General features: G+C 41.5%; 1 protein-coding gene across 7 annotated transcripts in view; it reads left to right on the forward strand.

The window, feature by feature from the left end:
• The first annotated feature begins 686 nt into the window (after window positions 1-686).
• UPF3A (UPF3A regulator of nonsense mediated mRNA decay) overlaps window positions 687-22,717 on the forward strand; it is a 726,694-nt gene continuing 704,663 nt past the window's right edge. For 5 of the 7 annotated variants that reach the window (XM_078657879.1, XM_078657878.1, XM_078657875.1 and 2 more), the window contains exon 1: window positions 880-1,144. In XM_078657879.1, coding sequence (XP_078514005.1) covers window positions 1,019-1,144 — 126 coding nt within the window. In that variant the 5' untranslated portion in view covers window positions 880-1,018. The other 2 variants (XM_078657881.1, XM_078657880.1) reach the window with 2 other exon arrangements.

A 22,717-nucleotide genomic window follows, 5' to 3' on the forward strand; every position in this document is an offset into this window, starting at 1 on the left:
TTCTGTTCTTCTACGTGATGTTCCTTCGCCCATCAGCGATTCCTCAATCCTCGCTCCCGCTTCAAGGATGTCACTGCTGGATTGTGGTCAAAACCTCTTTGCTTGGACTTTAGCATTTTGCATTGTTTATTTCATTTTCCCTCTGTTTATGGACGTTATCTAGTCTGCTTCCTGACAAAAAGAGGGCTGTTCACAGTCAGAGCTATCGTTATACTTGGGACTGCTCTTCCATTGTTTCCTGTTGTTGATTCTATTAGTTCCCACTGGTCAGCGGTTTGCTTGGGACCCTGGGAACTGTAGTTGTTTGTGCTTATTTTGGCTGCTATTGTAATAAATACAAGATTAGAAAGCATAATTCTCGCCTCAGTGACTTTAATAAAATGAAGACTTTCCGTCATAAATTACTAGGAAAATCTACATTGCGCAGCACACGACATACATACACTCCTTCACACATAAGTAAAAAACACATTGCCATTTGCAATGCCAATAGCCCCAACTCCAACAAATGCAAGACCTATTGCATTTCCAACGCTTGTATTTAAACCTCCCACAAGCCTGCTGTAAGATGTTGGCATGTATGTAACATGGGTATTTAAACCAATTATGAGAGCCCCGGAGCCACGCGCACTGACGTCCTATAACTGACACTTTCTATTCTATATTACGTTGCCCGTGGCAAAACTCAGACTGCAGAGTGCGAGGTGGCACGTTTTAAACCGTCACTATACCTTAACTACTTACAACGTCCCTGGGTCCCCAAAGTCTAAGGCGATGCGCCTGCTCAATATGCAGTGATTAGGAAACAGAAGACGTATTGCCTGGCTTTGTCATGGCTGCTGCTGTGACGCGCCGTACACGGTGTAAAATACGGTACGAATGAAGACAGTGCCCGTTGGAAATAGATCGCCGAGTTGGTGCAGCGCGAGAACCTTCCTGTTCAGAGGAGGGGCGTGCGCTCTTATGCCCCCGGACTGTGCCGTGCGTTTGCCGTCCTTCTGTGGACAAAAAACGTACAATGATCCGGGTGAGAGAGCGGCGGGTGGTCGGGATACAGCTACGGGACACAAACATGCGCCCTCGCCTTGACCTGCAGCCTGTTTGCGGACGTCCGAGGCAAGACAGACGGGCCAGCCTGAGCAAGGTGTGCGGATAGAGGGGAGTGATAAATAAAGGGACCAAATTCGGGGGCGGGGCTGTTGTTTGGAGAGGGAGATGGCATATTAGCTGGGGAGACCCATCAGGTAATGAATTGTTATGGTGGGTGTGTTTGTGTGTTTGTGTGTGGGGGGCGGGGGGGGTGCTTTATGGAAGGTGAGAAAGAAGGAGCAAGGAAATAAGAAATAATGAAGGCCACGTGATTTGGATTTGGACTAGTTAGGGACGCATGTTTTGAAATAGGAACTGGTACCCAGGAAGTGATGCTGAAGATGCTAAAAACAAACGTTTAAAGATGGTGATAATAAATGCCGACATATCAGAACAGGAAAGAGATTTTGAAAACATATTAATCGATGAAACGTATTTTCCCCAATGACATATTGAAACAGATGCAATTTTAGGCGAAAGACAGTTTAAATAAAGCCACTGTTGGCTTAAAAATTCCGTAGTCTCCCGCCTGGATCGGGTGTGTCGCATTTATATGGCGTGCAGAGTAGGTGGAGAGCGAGCTAGAGAACTGGTCACTAAAGGTTCATGGGACCACTATGTCGTACTGTCGCATTTGGGACCTAGTAACCATACCTTATTGGTGATTATTGCAAGCCCGCAAGAAATGTTATGACTAGAATGAATGCTGCAAAGTACCTTCAAAATGTCACATATCATCCATGCTGCATGCCTTTTATCAGTATTTGTGGGCAAATTTATAATCTGGCGCAGGAGATATTTTGGCTGATAATATGTAAAATAAATGTGCATTTTGCACCGTGGAATGAAGCACACAGACTTGAGGATTGTGGCAAATGTATTGACTTTTTAAAAATATATTTGTATTGCCTTAAAAAGCGTAAGTACATAATAATCAAACATTAGTGTGGTGTATTTCTTCCTAATTAAAGTATGTTAGGAAGTAAGTACAGGACAATATATGAAATACAGAAATCTGGATTAAGTAAATGGGGATTGTTCTGAATCCTACAAAAGAAGGTTACAGATACACACTGGCCTGCACGTTTGGAAAAATTGCTATGTCCTAGTGCATCACTACAAAAACATGCAGAAGGGTCCTAAAATTACGAAAGAGGTCACAATAAGGAGGTGGTTGAGGGGAAACATCCTAAACAATGAAGTCAGAACAACGACTAACTGGAACAACGAAGCTTGAACAACGAAGACTCTCATTCAACGAAGTCTGAAACAACGAAGGTCGGAACGACTTTTCAGAACACCGAAGAATTTCAGTGTTGAAAACCGGCTGTTAAAGTCCAGCACAGAAGATAATTGCCAAAGCTGTGGGCAGGATTGCAGTCGGGTCGCGGACAGTAAAAGTAGCATCAATGATAGAGATAAGCTCCTATTTCACTCACCGCAGTAGTGGCGAAACTGGAAAGGCGGGATTTTACCTCTAGAGTCTGCTTACCATTCTCCAGAATCCCGTCACAGGTCGACTGGACCTTTTTACCTGTCATAGAGTGGTTTAGGCAACCTGTTCACAAAATCCAATTTAATTCCAAGATTCCCAATTGCTTCCCCCAAAGAACCACTGACTAAGGACTAAATTTGAAGGTTTATTACATAACCAAAAACAATTGAAGGTACAAGCACCTCAGCAAGAGGTTCAAAAGGTAAACAGGTACTAATACAAACATAATCCTAGGGAAAAGTCTCAAGCGACTGATGAATAAAACGAGAATCAATTCCAGAATCATCAGACTAAACAAAATTGCTATAACCTGTGTTCTGGTACTCATTGGACTAATAGACATGAATTCAGATTAGTCTGTCCCTACCCTATGCTACGTGACATCCCTACTCAGCAATAGCCCAACCTAACCAAAGGTGTCAGCAGTGGTGACTTCCAAAGAGGGTCACTCACTTTCTTCCTAAGACTAGAGAACCATCAGTCATAGCTAAGCTCTTTGCCAAGACCAACTGCTCTCTCTAGCTCCTCAGCCCATCTGCTCTGCCTCCACCCTCGGGGCGCTGTCCCTAATGCGAAACCCCGCAATGTGTATGACACGCCCTCCAGTACGCCCCTCACGAAGGTGCTGGATTACAGTAATTTTCCATATGGCACTTGTCCATCCTTGTCCGTGTAGACGTCCTTGGGTCCCAGACTCTCCATCGTTTCAAGTTGCTTCTTTGAATTCCTGGTCTACTCCTCCATGTCTGGGTCTACCAAATCTGACACTCATACACAATGGGCCCTTCTACTCTGCTGTCTACACAGTGGTGCACCTGCAAAGAAATACACGTAGATAGGCTCTCATTCCACAAATATTGCAACATTTTCTAAAGGCATCTTTTATAACCAATTCTACAGGTAATATGTTTAAGCAAGGCATTTTCGAACAGGCCTGCACCATTTCAGTGAACTAGGCCTCTGCTTGATTTATAGGCCCAACATTTCACATTAACAATCCATTGTTTCTCTAGGCCTCTAACATTTACAGCAAATGCATTTTCTACTTTAAACTAGTTATCGAATATAAAGGCACAGTTATATTTCAACATGCAGATCTAAATGCACAATAGTGCTCGTTTAAAGGCACTTCTTATTAGTGAAAGATTTCATTTCAGCAACATCTCTAGGTTAAACAGCAAGTGTGGATTCGTGATTCATCTATCCCACACTGCATCTAAACATGATAAAAGTCCTCTACATATACGGGTGCTGACTACTTGTATATATAATGCACCCCTACAAATTTTACTTTCATTAGCGCTCTCTCAGTTCCCCCCTTTGATGATCCGTGTCATCACCACCCTCACATCATCCTCAGGGTAAGAACCAAGCTAAACCGAACTTGTGGCCACTTTCCCTCTCCTGAGCATCTCCAACGCTCTGAAACTGCGATATTGACTGTCTTGCAGTCTCTCCATTCGCATTTCTTGCACTTTCATCGATCTCGCCATTCTAGTCGACCGGTACCACTTGTATAATCTCACCAAACCCCACAATCCAATCACACACGCCACTGCTATAATGAGGGGTTTCAGTACAAACCCAAGGAAACCTTTCCCTAAGTTTGCAAACCAGGTTCCAACCTTTCCAAACCCTTTGCCAACTGTCTCCCATGCATTCTCTTGAGTCAAATCCTCTATTTCATAATGGATTGCAGTAATGTTGCTTATATATTTCTCCAGATCCTTAGAGTTATCTGGTATATAGGTGCAACATTCTTGGACCTTCAAACGTTTACAGACCCCGCCCTCTTTTGCTAGAATGACGTCTAGAGCAAGACGGTTCTGTAGAACCATTGTCCTGATCGACAACATCTCACCCTCAACCAACACTAATGACTTAGCAGTATTCATTGACAATTCGTCCACCACAGTTGACAACCGTCGTATTTTCACATCATTCAAAATGACTCCCAACATAGGTATCGCTGCTCCAAACACATCTCCCACAATTGCTCCAGCACTTTCCCCTCGCTTCACCCGCCTTTGAGGCCCTCCCTCCAAGAGTGCACAATCCTCAGTGTGGTAAATCTTGGGAAAAATAATCGCTAGATAGCAGGTTCCATACCACTTCTCCGGCAGTCTCACATACGCATTCTTTCCGCAAACAAAATACACAGTAGGAATCACCTGCACCACACTCTTCAAGAAATCTTTCGTGTAATATTCCAATGTGAAGGTGTGTTCACATGTAGTGTGACCCACATACACATTTTCATAATACGTCTGTGGTCGGTGAAGGCACAACTTCCCCTTCTGTATTTCATCTAGAGCTATTGGACCATAACTCCCCCTTGACTTGTGCTTCTTCTCCTCTTCCGTCCAATCTACCTTGCCTTGCCCTGAATCTCGCAACTGTTTTTGCCTTGTGTACCTATCTTCCACTTGTTCAATGAACTTCTTCTCTGTCGGAGATAACAAACATGTCAAATTGTGTCGGTGTGCATACGGGGTGTCTAGCTCTTGTGTGGGGATGAAAAAGTATCCAAGTCTGTCCTCTGACTTATAATAGTCCCACTTCTTCAAGTGCTTATAAGCAGGGACTTCTGGTAACACAGCATCATAATTTGAAAAGAAATATTCAAAATGGTTTCGCCCATAAAATATGCTAAGCAGCAGGCTACATGAAATTCCATATGTCAATGGAAGGTGATGGTATCTAATACCCTCATCTACTGAAGCTGGCAGTTGTATACACACATAACAGTCCTTAGCATCCATCGCATCAATGTACTCATACAACTTGTATAGTCTATCCTGAAAGGGGTAGGTTGGGGACTACCGCAGACCGCACAGTAGAAGGAGAAGCACCAGTATCAACCAAGAAGGTGGTGGGATGCCCATCCACGTCGGCCTCCACAAAAGGTCCTCTCTGATCTACTTCCAGTACCGCTCCCAGGGTACAACCCTCCTCCCCATCCAGGTACCGTCCTGTCACTGGGTCAAAATAATAACACTCGTCCCCTTCAACTATGAAAGGCATCTGCTTGTAAACCTTATTCCCTGCTGAAATCTTCGGCGGCTGGGGAACCGGAGCCCTAGGGGCTGAAGTCCCCCCTTTAGCCGTCTGGAACTTTGTCACTGTTACCTTCCGTGCCGGAGGGGCTTGAACCTCCTCCTCCTCTTCTTCCTGTACCTGATTGTCGGGGTTATGGGGACACTCGCGTCTCCAATGTCCCACCTCCTGACATTGATGACACTTGGTCGTCTTTTTCAGCGTTGCTATATCTATCCTTGGTCTCGGACTGTCCTCGTTGTCCCTTCTCTGTCCCCCTGACTTCCTCCCCAGTGTGCCACTTCCTGACTGGCCATGCCCTCCTGATTGCATCTGTACTAACATCTGTTTATCTTTAAGCTTTCTCGTCTTGGAGTCTATCTCATCACTGCAATATCTCGCGTACCTCAAGATCTCATCCAGAGGTTTGTTCTGCCAACAGATTAAATGTTGCTGTATCATGAGACAGATATCAGACTCAATCCCAAAACGAATTTGGACACAAACTGTCCCATGTCCTTTGGGTCCATCACATCTAACCCACTGTACTGTTTAAAAATCTGCAATAATCTCTCATAATATTCATGTACTGTCTCCTTTGGTTCTTGCCTAGTCCGGTCTATTTTTACCCAGTCAATGTCTTGTGGTGGTACTTTAGTCTTTAACCAGGTGATCGCCTGCTCATACTTTGCCATCACCCTGGGCGACGGTCCGTTGGTGGCAGTATCTCGCTCTGGCTCCGCTGTGGGCCATTCAACACTGACCTCACATGCTATCCACAAATCACCTGGGACCACAATGTCAAACAGCGTGTTTAAATCAATCCACAGCACCTTTGAGATTTTAACGAACCTCTCTACCTGTTTGTACCATTCCACTGGACTCTCTCGCAACTTTGGAAATGTGTTCGTAAAGGCAGCCAGATCTCCCCAACTCCAGTGCACATGTACATAACCCCCATGAGCCACCTCCCTCCAAGGGTACGCTTCAGTATGCATCAACCCTCCTCCCGGGGATGTCTCAATAGTACTTCGTCTAACAGTCTTTTTCTTTGGCCACCTTTCTTCCCACTTCTCCAAGCTGGACCACGTTCGGATTCCCACAACCAGTTCCCTGATGTGGGTTTTTAATCCAATCACTCTCTTCTCTTCTAGGTCTTGGTCCGAGTACTGCAACCTATGGCCACCCTGTAGTGCTTTTGTATTTGTCAAATCCACCCCATACTTGTTTGCTAATTCAGAGAGTTTCTCGTGAACAGTCCTAGCCCTCCGGGTAACATCTTTAGCCACAAACAACAGCTCGTCTGGTTCATGGAGTTCAATTCTTTCTAGTGGCAATGTACCTTCCACGATTTCCTCCACCTCTGATTTTAGTCTCAGCTCATCTATCCTTCTTGCCTTAATTGCAGCCCTCAATGTACCTTGGCCAGAAGTTCCATTAGAGTCCCTCCTGCCACGGTCCTGACTCTCTCGTCTTTTTTCTTCAGGTGTGTTAGGGGGAACCCTTCTGTTTTCCCAACCTTCTCGGTCCCATTCCTGTCTACTGTCCCCAGAGGTGTGGTGGGATGCCCCCCTATTCTCCACACTTCCGCGTTCCCATTCCTGCCTACTTTCACTAGGCGCGCAGTGAGACACCCTCCTACTTTCCTGGCTTCCAGACCCAAATTCATTCGCTGATCTGTTGCTCTGAGTGTCCACAATTGTTTCCCAAGTTCTCAAATCAGGCCTTAATTCTCTCATCGACCTCGGCCTCGGTCCCCTCAGATCCATTGGTCCCCTCCAACCCAGCTGGTCCTCTGAGGAGTCTGCCGATGCTGCCAAAGGAGTGCTTCTTTCTACGGGGCTTGGTATCGGTCTCCACCCTTCCACCACATTACTCCTGTCTTCACTGGCACATCTCTCGCTCCCCTTTCGTGGCGGACTCTCGCCCTGTTTCTGTTCTGGATTGTACACTGATACTATGGGACCTATGGTAACTGGTACCGTAAGAGCATCTGGCAGTTTCTGTGAGTTAACACCCTCTTCTACCCGAACTTTTTGTACTGTAAATCTTCCCACTACTCTCGTCACCGGGGAAGGTGGAGGTGCCTTTTCTCCCTCCGCTGGGCCAAACTTGTCCCCTGAGGTGCTCGGTCCACTCACCATTTGGACCCCACCATCCCCTACTGATTCTTCCCGGTTCCTTGCTGATGTCTGCGTTCCCTCTAATTCAGGATAGTATGGAGGTGGTCTTTCTGACAACAGCCCCTCTATCAGGCTGTCGTCTGTCTCGCTTTCCTCATCCTCCGTACTTTTCCTCTGCGAGTCCCCTGTATTTTCCAGCAACGGGTACAACCTATCTCCTTCAATGGTCTGTACCCTCCACCTCTTGGCCATTGCATCCCATCGCGCATCTTGCACCGCTCTAACTGATTGCTTCACCCTTTCTTGTCTCCTATCTCTATTTTTTTCATGGGCTGCCCTGATCCATGCATTTAGCGCTTCAAACTGTGTTGGTCTGGGCAAAGGTCGCAACGCAGCCATAATCGCTTTCAACTGATATAACACCTCTAGTCTAAACGTTCCGTATTTAGGAAATGTCAATTCTTCGTTTCCGTCTGTCATCTTACACCAGGTATCAAGCCACAATATGGTGTGTAACCCAACATTCGTTGCCATATAATAAGCTGGAGTATCCTCGGGTGGAGCCTCCTCTCCACCCCGAGGTTCTATCATGTTGTCGCCCTTGAAACATTTCCGCAACACTTTAAAACATTTCATGATGAAAATCCACAACGTTTTCATGTTTACTGCACTCGTTTACTTCCTGATGACAATCCACCAATCCCAGCGCGGCTTCTCACTAACCGCCCTATCCCAGCGCGGCTCCTTCTTGCGTCACTCGCCTCCGTTTCGCAGCAGTTCCCCTCCTCTCTCCGCTCGTCTCTCGGTCACGCATGCGTCCCAATCATACACTGAAAATGATTACTTCCGACCAAGCAACCACTTCCCTGACTGTACGGCCACAGTCTAACTGTAATTGTCACCAACTGGCAAATGTCTGTCCGCGAACGACCGGACAATCACCTCAACTGATAGGTTTCAAACACACGGTAACTTTCCGACCAGCGTCCGTTACCCATGCACTCACACATTCGTTCCCCCTATCTCGGTCCTGCGGGCGATCAATGGTTCCTCATGACCCCCTTAACAATGGTCGACAATTACTTTGGGTGTTCGATACACCCGAACCACTTAAACTCCCCTCGAGCTTAAGATTTTCTCCAGTTGCGCGCGCTCACAACCTGTTCTCTTTCATACTACAGGCACTCAACTCCGCTTGACAATACAACACACAACACAACATAACCGCAATCTAACGATGCGTGACCCTTTTCATACTCACTCTCCTCCGACCTGCTGCTTTCTGCCGCACTGTCACTCTCCGTCAGTTTCCATGGAACTCCAACCTCCGTCCGCAACTCTCTGGACACTCTTCATTGGTTCTCTATGGGCCTCGGGGGAGATCTCAACCTACTTCTAGATTACCCTCACTCCAGAAGATAAACCATCCTAATCTGCTACCAACTGGAAAGGCGGGATTTTACCTCTAGAGTCTGCTTGCCATTCTCCAGAATCCCGTCACAGGTCGACTTGACCTTTTTACCTGTCATAGAGTGGTTTAGGCAACCTGTTCACAAAATCCAATTTAATTCCAAGATTCCCAATTGCTTCCCCCAAAGAACCACTGACTAAGGACTAAATTTGAAGGTTTATTACATAACCAAAAACAATTGAAGGTACAAGCACCTCAGCAAGAGGTTCAAAAGGTAAACAGGTACAAACATAATCCTACGGAAAAGTCTCAAGCGACTGATGAATAAAACGAGAATCAATTCCAGAATCATCAGACTAAACAAAATTGCTATAACCTGTGTTCTGGTACTCATTGGACTAATAGACATGAATTCAGATTGGTCTGTCCCTACCCTATGCTACGTGACATCCCTACTCAGCAATAGCCCAACCTAACCAAAGGTGTCAGCAGTGGTGACTTCCAAAGAGGGTCACTCACTTTCTTCCTAAGACTAGAGAACCATCAGTCATAGCTAAGCTCTTTGCCAAGACCAACTGCTCTCTCTAGCTCCTCAGCCCATCTGCTCTGCCTCCACCCTCGGGGTGCTGTCCCTAATGCGAAACCCCACAATGTGTATGACACGCCCTCCAGTACGCCCCTCACGAAGGTGCTGGATTACAGTAATTTTCCATATGGCACTTGTCCGTCCTTGTCCGTGTAGATGTCCTTGGGACCCAGACTCTCCATCGTTTCAAGTTGCTTCTTTGAATTCCTGGTCTACTCCTCCATGTCTGGGTCTCACAAATCTAACACTCATACACAATGGGCCCTTCTACTCTGCTGTCTACACAGTGGTGCACCTGCAAAGAAATACACGTAGATAGGCTCTCATTCCACAAATATTGCAACATTTTCTAAAGGCATCTTTTATAACCAATTCTACAGTTAATATGTTTAAGCAAGGCATTTTTGAACAGGCCTGCACCATTTCAGTGAACTAGGCCTCTGCTTGATTTATAGGCCCAACATTTCACATTAACAATCCATTGTTTCTCTAGGCCTCTAACATTTACAGCAAATGCATTTTCTACTTTAAACTAGTTATCGAATATAAAGGCACAGTTATATTTCAACATCCATATCTAAATGCACAATAGTGCTCGTTTAAAGGCACTTCTTATTAGTGAAAGATTTCATTTCAGCAACCTCTCTAGGTTAAACAGCAAGTGTGGATTCGTGATTCATCTATCCCACACTGCATCTAAACATGATAAAAGTCCTCTACATATACGGGTGCTGACTACTTGTATATATAATGCACCCCTACAAATTTTACTTTCATTAGCGCTCTCTCAAAACCATTATCTGTGATATTGTTTGGGCTTGTGTTGAAAAAAGGCTACTAAAGTACCATAAAGAGGAAAAGGATATTTCTTAACGCTGTGGGCAGAATTGCATTTGGCTCCCGGACCACGTAACGTAAATGTTATTTCAATCACCGCCGAAAAAACTGTGCCCTCCTGGAAGGAAGTTCAACAGGGTTGTGTGCTGGGCCGAGAATATAAAGAAGGAACGCGCTGGTTGAAGCGTGCATGTCAGTGACAGTGTGTTGCTCCTCGTCAAACAGCAGATAAATGCCTTGCAGGAGTAAAAAAAAAAAAGAGAGTCAAGACTACGTGAAAAACCTCTACGAGTAGAGAACTCATCTTTTATGAAAAACAAACATGAAAGAAAGTCAAAGGGGATCAAGTCAACAACACGGTCGTGTGTAAAAAAAAAAACTATGCATTAAAATATACATAGAATAAAATAGTAAAAAAAATGGGTAAAGTGCAATTTAAAAATATATCCTGAAAGTATTGTTATTACAATACTGCCATCTAAGGGCCAGTCACGAGGTGAAACTTTTCGTGGTTTAGGAAGTTGTCGTAAAAAATGTCATGGTTTAGCATAGCTCGTTGTAAAGCTTTCGTGGATAATGAAGTCGTGGTTAAGGCAGTAGTTCTTTAGACATATAACCGTGGTTGAGATGAGGGAGGGGAAACAGAAGAGGATGAGGCACGAGGGAATGAGGGAGGGTGGTCGCATGCATTCCTAAGTATTATCATCAATTGAATTGTTGACATAGCTATTGTTTTACCAACTACAGGTAATAATTATGAATGTGCTGGCATTACTCTGGCCACCCATACGTTTATTCTTTATAAACATTCAGGTTCAGGCTATCTCAGTCGGACTTTGAGTGAGATGTGGAACTTTCATGGTCCTTGGTTATGAAAAGCCAATGTGTAATATAGAGATTGGTCCTCTTTGCAGTCCTGGCTAGACATGGCTTGTTGTTGTTTAATAACGTATTTTTAAAGTATGTGTGGTAGGCTAGCATTGGAAGTGTCTAGTGTAATATTAAGAGGTGGACATTTAGGGATTGACCAAGTGTTACATTCTCTATTTATCTTTTATTATTTTCTCTGTGCCTTTAATTGGGTTGCATCTTTTGTTATAGTTGGAGTTCCACATAGAACTCAAGTGGCTGCTAGGCACCAGGTCAGTTGTACTGTTCCTGCCTACCTAGTAGCTGCTTCTACCTGTTGCTGTGCCGCTGCTAATAAATGATTCTTCAATCATCTACATGTTCCTGTATGATTTTCTAACAAAATGTGGCGACGAGGGAAAAACAAGACTTTCACACCCTATCAAGGTTTGGAGTGACCTTTGGAGCGGCACAGGGGTGGGGTTTCCATGACGGTATTTTTTTTTTTCATTACAGCAAGCAAGACAAAAACAGAGCCTGCCTTCATTTGCTAAAAGGTATGAGAATTTGTTTTATGATATTCCGGTGTGAACAACTTCAACCAACATTGAATGGCTGATTTTTGACCCTTTTGATAAAATCGGTGAGAAATTTACTTTTGAATATATGCGCATGCATTTCTCACCGGCAGTTTGAGCGCGACGTGGAGCGAGCCAGGAACAAAGTCGGAGTGAGCCCGGAGATGTTCTACTGTGAGACAACGCGAATCACGGGCTACGCGAGACTTTGATGACGTGTTGTGTCTACATCACCACGTTACGACGTGGTGGCCATTTTGTTGTGGTTGTGGTTACCACAGCAACCGGTTTACCGATCGGAAGTATTTTCCCCTAATTTGAGATTAAATTCATTGTTTTTGGAGGAAAATTAATCGTTTTACTATACAGGATTCTGATATTTGCCAACCATTCTGGAAGTATGTGACATTTATTGTGATATTTGCCATTCTGGAAGTAAGTGACAATTTTTTTACGAACATTTTTTTGGGGGATCAGCTGTCACTCGTTTTTCCTACTATTCTCCACATTGTTTAAATTTGGGAAAAAGCAAAAGATAAAATCATAACTAAGAAGCACATTGTTGTTTTCTCTCACTTTTCTGGTGTTCTACTTCAAGGAGCTGCAACAACTACTTGAACATTCCATTTTCTTTTCTAAATTTGTTTTTACAGTTTTACTCTATTGAAAGGTATTTCATACAGTAGTTATGCAATTTGACCCACCAGAATTTTTTTTACAAAATAAAGGGGACCCTCCAATCCCATGGACAGGGTGGAAGGAGAAATTCTTCAACTACATGAAGGCAATTGACGGCGAACGTATGGGTGCGGAGAGGAAGAAGAGTATTCTGTTACACTGTTTAGGTTCAGAGGGTCAGATGGTATTTAGAGCTTTACCACAAATTCCACCGGTGGAGGGTGAAGGTGAATGAACTAATGTTTATAAAGAAGCGTTACTTAGGGAAGAGATTTAAACCTGTCACTAACATTGCCTTAAACAGTTATACGTTTTATACTCGTGCACAATATGACACGGAATCGTTCGATAATTTTATGACTGCTTTAAGATCTTTATCAATAGATTGCAATTTTGGAAATATGTGTGATGAAATGTTGAGAGACCAAATTATTGTGCATGTTAAGAATAAAAAAACGCAAGAACGCTTGTGGGAACTTGGAGATCCCAAACTGTCTGAAGCTATTGCCATAGCCAAATCTTTAGAGCAATCGAGAAATGGATGCTTACTGTAAAAAAACACAATGAGCATAAAGCTGAAGCTTCTGATGAGATCTGTGTGGTTAAACATACAGATGGACAAGTTAATGATAATTTACATTGTCACGTTCCCAGCCTATTATGGGGGTAAGAAGATGGGATGTAACGCATAGACTACGTATCCCAGAATGCCTGGATAGTGGTCTGTCTTCTCTTTCCTTTCTTCCCTCTGTTTTTGCTGCTTCCTATTTATGCTCCTCCCTGCAGCACGGCTGGCGCTTGTCACCTGTGTTCTTACCTATGGTATCAGGTCCGGAGGGAAAAGATTTCAAGTGGCTTCCCTTTCCGTCATTTGAGGATTCCTAAGGCCTTCTGAAATCCTCGCTGGCCCCCTGAAGGAATCACTGTACTCTTCTGAAGTTTTTTTTTTTTTTTGCCTTGAACTTCACGAACACCCTTGAGCGGTTCCGTGAACTCTGACCCCGCCTGTCTTGTCTGGAGACAAGCTGCCTGATTAACGCTGTTCTGCTTAGTCTTCCAGAGAGATCGGGTCTGAATTTCTATTTTTTCCTTTCTTCTTGCTCTCACCAGAGCCATTTATTACCTGCTAGCATGGCAACTCGCATATCCCCGGATGTGGTACAATTTTGTGGGTCTCATTGATTGCAATCAGTAAGAAGAGATTACTGAACCGGATATTTCCACATGGAGCATTTGTAATATCTGATATTGAGTTTTGGGCAGTATATACATGCATCAAGGTGTTATTGATTAACCCTGCTTCTACAAGACCAATGCAACATTGAAACTCCGGCATTGTGGAATGTGTAACGACTATGGTAGATAAGTAGAAGTCTACTTAATTTTCTACATTTTTGCACCAGTTATATTGGATAGGAAAAAGGCATTTCGGAACTATTGTATCAAGAGAACCTTTTTCTTTTCTTACTTTATGTTTTCCTTTTGTGCCTTTTTACTCAGGATGCTTGTGGCAGTTCCTAAAGTGAGTTGGTTAGCTTAACATTCATATTGTATTTAGTATTCTGGGTAGGCGGAAACGCTCATACCTGTTCTTTATGTCTTTTGATTAGGGGACAGAATGCGGACATAGGTGTATTATCTACAATCCTATCAACCCATGCTGTAGATGGTTCTGGCTGCCACAGTGTTATATTTTATTTCTCCATTTATTCCCCTTCCCCTTTTGAAGTTATATCTGTGGAGTGTTATTTATACATACTCGCAGGTAGAGCCGCTAATAGGGATTGGGTGTATTAGCTTCATCATCGCTCCTGCTGTACCCGCCTTATCAAGGTTAGTCAACCAGCCTCTGATTGTGACATACATGCTGCCTCAAGTTCTGCCAGATTTAATAATTTTGGTCATTTTAAGAAATTTGATAAAAATATTATGTGTTTTAAATGTGGTAGTAGGTCACATTTGGCTTCGTATGCTGGTTGTCCTGCATTTAATAAAGAATGCAGGAAGTGTGGGAGATTACGACATTTTTCCACAGTTTGTAGAGATGTCAGAAAATGTGTTCAGAATTCTCGAAGTAAAATAGCCTATGTAACTGAGGATACCTCCAAAGTATTTAAGTGTTCTTGTGGTGGTAGAGGCATGTGAGTGAGGAAAAGAAAGGATTTGTGGTTTATCTTAGTGAAGGTATTTCCAATGTCAATGATTCTGTTGAAGGTCATTGCACTAAAATACCCATATTAGGTGGATGTTCTTGGAGTTAAACTTAATCTCATGGCTGATTCAGGTTTGCCTTGGACTATCATCTCTAAAGAATATTTTGATGAGTGTCTAGGATCTTTATTAGATTTTTCGAATATTTTATCATCGGACATTTGTGCAGTGAGTTTTAGTGGTTCTAAAATTGATATTTTGGGTTTTTTCCTAGTTTACCTTACTTTTAAAACTAGGTGTGTTGAAGTCAAGTTATATGTTGCAGTTAAGGGAGTGAACGTTCTAGGTTGGAAGGATCAGTGGAAATTTGGTATTATACTTAATCCTCGTGCCCAAGATCCTGTGATGTTAGATGAAACTGTTGTTATTGACAATGTTTCTTCGGTTGTAACCGAAGAGAATACTTATCAAATCGGATTTCAAAGATGTGTTTTCAGATAAGTTGGACATGATTCAGGACTACTCACATAAAATAAAACTCACATAAAATAAAACTCAACTTCTGGTGTTATCCCTGTCAAGCAAAAGTTAAGGGGAGTGCCGATTAACGTTAGAGAAGAACTCAAGAAAACTTTGTATGGGTTAGTTTCTGAAGGGATTATTGAACCCATTGATTCTGCGGAATGGGTTTCTCCCATTGTTTTGGTGAGGAACCCGGATAAAAGTTTGAGAATGTGCGTTGATCTCAGAGCCTTAAATTCTGCTATTATTGTGGACTGTCATCCCCTTCCTAATATAAATGAAGTTGTTTCTATGTTGGAAGGAGCTAAAGTTTTTTCCACGCTCGATCTTAGATCGGCCTGTCATCAAATTCCCCTTATGGGAAACCTCCTTTACAACGCAACTTTTACCACGCAGTGCTATTACAACGCAGGTTTTACAACGAAAACCATTACAACGCATTGTTGGGGGGGCGCTCTAGGATAGGGAATAGATTTAATTTACTATCCAACACCTTCCCTAGTGTCCACGGGGACTGGAGTTGGAATAGTAAATTAAACTATTCACTATCCAGCACCCCAAAGCGCTATGCGTTGTAATGGTATGCGTAGTAAAAACTGTGTTGTAACAGCATGCGTGGTAAAAGCATGCGTTGTAACGTCATACATCCTCCCCTTACAGATGATTCTAAATGTCTCACAGCCTTTATCACTCCCCAAGGCCTGTATCAATACACCAGAATGCCGCTTGGCTTAGCTTCGGCGGCCTCGGTGTTTCAAAGAGTTATGTTTAATATTTTCAGAGACGTAGACCAATTCGTCAAATGTTTTCAGTATGATATTTTGATTTATTCAAGTAGTAAAGAAGAACATGTGTTACATTTGCATCGTGTTTGTGAGAAGTTAAGGGAGAGTGGTTTGACTTTAAAGTCAAGTAAGTGTAAATTGTTTCAGAACTCAGTAGAATACTTGGGTCACACATTATCCGGTGATGGTGTTGTGCCAAAGAAGTCTAATGTTGAAGGTATAAGTGATGCTCCTCCTCCCAGCAATAAAGAACAGTTACTTTCTTTCGCAGGGATGTGCGAGTATTATAGTAAATTTGTGAACAATTTTGCATCTAAAATGGAACCTCTTAGGAAACTTCTTAGACACAATAACCCTTTTCTTTGGCAAAAATAACAAAAGTCTGCATTTGAGTTAATTAAATCAGATATTCTGCATGCTCCCACACTCAGGCCTTTCTGTTTGAACAAGACATGTATAATTACTGTTGATGCTAGCATGTATGGTATTGGTTCAGTTTTTTCACAAACATGTGGTAAAGAAGAATGGAATGTGTGTTTTGCGTCTCGCACTCTAAATGAGTCTGAACGCAGATATGCAGTAATAGAAAAAGAGCTTCTAGCTTGTGTGTGGGCAATTGAACATTTCAGGAACTACATTTGGGGCAGTAAATTTGTTTTAAGAACAGATCATAAACCTTTAGTTAACATTCTTTCTCCGGGGGGCGGGGGGGTTGGAATTCAACTGCTCGTATTGTCAGGTTGTCTTCTAGATTACTGGAGTATTGCTTCACGCTTGAGTTGTTCCGGGTAAGAAAAATGTAGTTGCAGATTTCATATCTCGTCTTCCTTGTAAAACCTCCTGCAACAACAGTTCGGATGATACTGATGTGGTCACTTGTTTACAAGATGTTTATAGGGTTCTTTTGAAGATATTTCTGAGAAGTCTTGGGAACTTGCAGACAATCAAGATCTTTCTTTCCAGACCATAAAAAAATATATCTTGGAGGGTTGGCCTGATAAGAAAGATTTAACTGAACATTTTATGCCAATGTTTAATGTTTATAATGAGTTAGAATTGGAAAGTAATCTAATTTTCAAGTCTGGAAAATGTGTGCCACCTTTTGGTATGCAGAGTGTTATTTTGGAACTGGCACATACAACGCATCCAGGCATGTCTGCCATGAAACGTTTAATAAGAAATTATTTTTGGTGGCCAGGTTTGGATCGGATGGTTGATCGGAAAGTAAGAGAATGTGAAGTTTGTATGGGAAGTGAAAAAATGTTGAAAGTGAATGTTTCCCCATTGAAGAATACTTGCTGGCCCATGGAACCGTGGAAAAAATTAGCATTTGATATCTCTGGTCCTTTCATGTGTCTTCCAAGTGATTCTCGCTATGCGTTTGTACTTATTGACTACCACTCTAAATGACCTGAGGTCAAATTTGTTTCTTCTGTCTCTACCTGTATGGTTATAGAATCCTTTTAAGAAGTGTTTTCTAGAGAGGGTTGTCCTTTGACACTTGTCACTGACAACGCGGTACAACTTACCTCATTAGAAATGGAGTATTTTCTTAAACAGCAAAACATTAAGCAACATACTGTTTCTGTGTATGAACCCCATGAAAATGGTTTAGTGGAACGCTTCAACAGGGTGTTAAAAGAGTTTGTATCTGATGTTATCAAGTCTGGTTGCAATTGGAAAACTGTATTAAGAGAAAAACTTTGGCTTTATCGTATCACACCAGACTCAACAACTGAAGTTAGTCCTTTCCGTCTTCTCAAAGGGCGAGATCTTGCTACTACAATTTGTCCTTGGTGGTTCAAGGATAAATGCTTAAACAAATCTTTTTCAGAGGATATGGTTAAGGATGTTTCTCAAAAGATTGAATGTAAACAAGCAAAAACAAAAGAGTGGTATGATAACAGATGGAATGTTAAAACTCCAAATTTTTCTGTTGGAGATTGGGTTAGAATTAGAAGACCAGGTTTTCTTACTAAATGTTCCAACAAGTTTGGTAAACCAATGAAAGTTGTTAGGGTTTTTAGTAACAGTCTTATCACTCAAGATGGCAAGTTGTGGAACATCAAACGAGTTGCTAAATGTCCCAATGTTCACGATATTACAGTACCGGATGTACACCTCGCACCATAAGAGTCTGTTGCATCTAGAGTTAAGAGTTCTGTTCGTCCAGATCCTTTCCTAGAAAATTTGCTGACTATGTTTCTTAATTACATTTCCTTTCTGTATATGTTCACTTTGTTAATCATTAAGTGTTTATTTTGTTTTGTAATGAATGGAGATGTGTTACATTCTCTATTTATCTTTTATTATTATCTCTGTGCCTTTAATTGAGTTGCATCTTTTGTTATAGTTGGAGTTCCACATAGAACTCAAGTGGCTGCTAGGCACCAGGTCAGTTGTACTGTTCCTGCCTACCTAGTAGCTGCTTCTACCTGTTGCTGTGCTGCTATTAATAAATGATTCTTCAATCATCTACATGTTCCTGTATGATTTTCTTACACCAAGCGTGGTCAATCGTTTTCATAGATTATCTAGGGATAATCAGGCTGTGCTGTTACTACTGGGAGAATGAACGTGGTCTTGAACTCAGTGTAGCTGTTGCATTCTTTGTGGGGTAAGCAATAGCCATTGATCCCATAATTGCTCAAAGAAAGATGCCAGATCCTGCATTCTACATATATGTTCATAGGAATCTATGTAGAACACGTCTCGTAGCCACTCATTCACCATAGGTATTCTATGTGATTGCAATGACAAAGTATAGATATTTATGCTTTTGTTACAGTGTGAGGCGCTTACCCCAGTTTTGTTCTTGCCGTGTATAACAGCAAGTATGACAGAGGCTTGAATCACTGGAGGTGTGGAGTGAACACCATGCCTCCCACCAGTACTGTAAGTAAGGCATTATGGAAAATGAAGGATTTATCTATTGAAACTGTGAAGCAGTATAAATACTTAGGAGTTACGCTGGACGATAGAATTACTTTTAAACCACACTTTGATAATTTGAAGTCCAAGGCAACTTCATTGCCTTTTGCCTTTAGATCATTGCGTGACAAACTTTCATGCCCTAGTTATAATCATTTACTAAAAGTAATGAAGGCAAAACGTATCCCTGCGCTTACATATGGGTCAATAATTCTTAGATGAAAAGATAGCCAACTGCTGGATATATTACAAATAAAAGTTTTTAAGTCAATTTTTAGGATTTCTAAAAAAGTTGGACATGCTACAGTTAGACTGGAATTTGGTTTGCAAAATCAAACATTGGTAAGACAAGCTACATTTTTAAAATGCCTATTCTCACTTTACTTATCGGACCCGGAGTCCCTTGCATATAGGTGTTGGCAAGAAATCAATAAGAAGGAGTATACAAGACCATGGAGGTCATATTTAACGGAAAGTTTGATAATATGATTAGAAATAAAACAGATTTTAAATCAATCAACTAAATTGTTATCATTAATATTGAATCAGGAGCAGACTATAAAAAAAAAGAATGCCTGGTCGGTTATCAATTCATACCATAAAATTAAACCCCAATTCTATCGAACTTCTTGCTTGAAACCGGCGGTAAGGGATATATTCCTCAAGCTTAGGTTTGGACACTACCCAACAAAAGATGGTACACCGAGATGGGTACAAGTTTGGAAATCACAAAAGTGTAGATTATGTGGTTATATTAATGAAAAGTTATTGCACATTTTATGCATTTGCCCCAAATTGTGTCAAGAAAGATTAACACTTTTAAAACCAATATTCAACAAACATGGGGAGAGAACATGTCGACAAGCGATAATACTGTGCCTTCAAGGGCGTATCATCAATTTAACACTTAACTTTGTCAAATTTATTCTTATAGCTGAGAAAAAACTGGCTCAGGACGACGTTGTGGTCATTTAATAAGAATTGAAAGCGGCTATGATTCCAATTATATTGTTTTTCTTTATATAACTTGATACATTTTATAAAGTACCTGAGGTTTGGGAAAATATTAAGCAGCATGGATGCACTTTATATTTTAAGTATTAAGACCACAACTGGACCAAACGTTTGTTACTGTATGCTCTGCTTCTTTTTAGGGGCTGATAAAATAAAAAACAGATAGGGGACTCAAAGATTATTTAAATGACTTGGTTTATTAATATGTAAGGTGAATAATAATGAAATGTATTGTTTTATATGGTTATGAACAAAATACCTTTTTATGATATTTTATGTACTTCTAACAATTATAAAGATATGTTAATACTTCCTTATTATCTTTAAGGAATGTAAGAAATTGCTCTGATTCACGAACTGTTGTTTTATTGTAATGATTCATGAACTGTTGTTTTATTGTAATGATTTTAATTAATCGGACAATAAAGAATATATATACAGTACTGATTTAGCAGGGGCAGGACCATAAAAAATGTTACAGGCCACACTGTCGAGCTCCACATCTCTAACAGGAGTCTGTGTAAATCCAGTTTTTCTCAGCTCACGTGGAATCCAATACCAGTTTTAGGATTTTTCTTTTAAATATGTAAATTTAAGCATACTTTCTCCTAAAATTAAAAGCCAAGATCTTAATTAGGGCTCCCGGTTTTTTGGTATTTATTTTTTTAACATTTCCGTCTGTACTTATCCATATTTATTTTTTGCCCATTTTATCTGTATTTATCCATATTTATTTTGTGTTGTGCGTTTAAATGAAGTTGAAACACTGTAAATTTCCATATTTATTTAACTGTTAGGCGGGCACTCATACTTTGATGTCTGTTGTGTTTTAGCTATTTAAGCGGTCAAATATTACATAACAATACATTCACTGGTAAATACTAGCATAATACCATACATGTATGTTGACATATGCCGCTTTTTAAATAAATTTCATCCTGTTTTTTAATTTCTCATGCTGTTTATATGCTCAGCTGCTGGCCTCTAATTCATCAAAGGCAGCTTGGAGAGTCGCTTAAAAGCAGCACAATTATCTGTATTTATCCACTTTTAGAAATACATTAAATAACTCTGCTTCATCCGTCACACAATGGGACACAACCTTATGGCCAGATATAGTTGGCAGGCCCCAGATCCTTTGACATGCAACATTGATGAGTTCTCTTGGGTAGAGCAACGCCCCTCGAAGCCCAATCCCTGAAGGTGGCTGACACCTGTTTCACCCTACATGGCATTTTAATTATTAAGTATCTCCCAGGCCTTTCCCTTGGTCACTGTTAGGTTTTAAGATTGTGTCTTCCTAAGATGCCAAGAAGCATTTGCTCACAAGAGTGTTACAAATAAACTATAACATAACATTATAACATAAAATAAACTTCTGCCATGTGTGGCCATTAGCAAAGATCACTCTTCATCAGAGTAATCTAAGGATAATTGTGTCTTCTAGTATCTGCATTGGTTGTTTTCAGTTGGCTTTGTGAGTCGATCTTTCAGGAATGTGTTTTACAGGCTATTACACCCTTATAGGGTCCCCCATTTGTCTATATTTCATTATATAAGTGAGATGTCATGTGGAATAGCATCCACCCCATAAGACCTTAACGCAGTGTATAGGTTGCCGATAATGCCAAAGTTGTAATCCAGACTCCAATCTGCAGTTGTCAAAAGTTTTGAAAGAGTTCTATGTGAATAATTAATTTAAGTCATGATGCCTTTAGTTGGCCAGTTCAACCAACAGAACAATCTTGTATATTGATTTGCAAGCCTGTGTTATTCCATATAGATGCTCCTGCGTGTAAGCATTGGTAGTAGTGTGGTTTTTTAAGTACTATGTCCCATGTTGACCACATTGCAGATACAGTCCGGCATATACCAGCATGTGAAGTGTAGTTCTGTTCCAAAGGATTTCACAAAAGTGGTGTTCTTTCACTGTATTATTTGTGTAGCAGACCAGATGTAGCAGTGTGGGACACAGTGGAGTGCAACATGTCAGTTGAGATAGCTTGTATGCTAAACAATACAGTTCCTTATCTGGTATTTAAACACTTTCCCATTGGGTAGCCACACTTAATTTAGTTGGTGTAAGTTTTGGTTTTCTGCCTGCCCTTATTTAAATCTTTATGCGATTGCATGCTTGTTGGAATTGGTGAGGATATCATGCCTAAGAGATAGATGTAGCGGGGACCGACAGTCATCCTATCCTTCTGAATTCTACCCCAGCAGGAAATTTGTAAGTCTGACCATCTGGTAAAATCATTGGACAGTTTGATCATTTAGGGTTCCAAGTTGTCCTCCATTATCTTTTCCAGACCTCTATTTGCCCAAATATTTGAGATTAAACAATTGACATGTGACTCTGTATCCTTCCATTGCATCACGGTAGTGCCTTTTGACAGTGGCAGGACCATTCTTTCCCCCTGTCAATCTAATATCTTGAGTAAGAAGATAAGGTATTAATCAGATACTTCACCGGGGGAATCAAGGTTCTCTGGTTGTAAAGGTAAAACTTTGTCTGCATAGAGGAAGAGTTTAGATCATCCACAAGAAGTTGGGACACTTTCAGTGCATTGAGTTTGCCTGTGAGGAGAGTGAACAGCCTCAATGGCGTCACTATGGACATTAAACGATGCTG

Source organism: Lissotriton helveticus, chromosome 8 (genome assembly GCF_964261635.1).
Source record: "Lissotriton helveticus chromosome 8, aLisHel1.1, whole genome shotgun sequence".
NCBI lineage: Eukaryota > Metazoa > Chordata > Amphibia > Caudata > Salamandridae > Lissotriton > Lissotriton helveticus.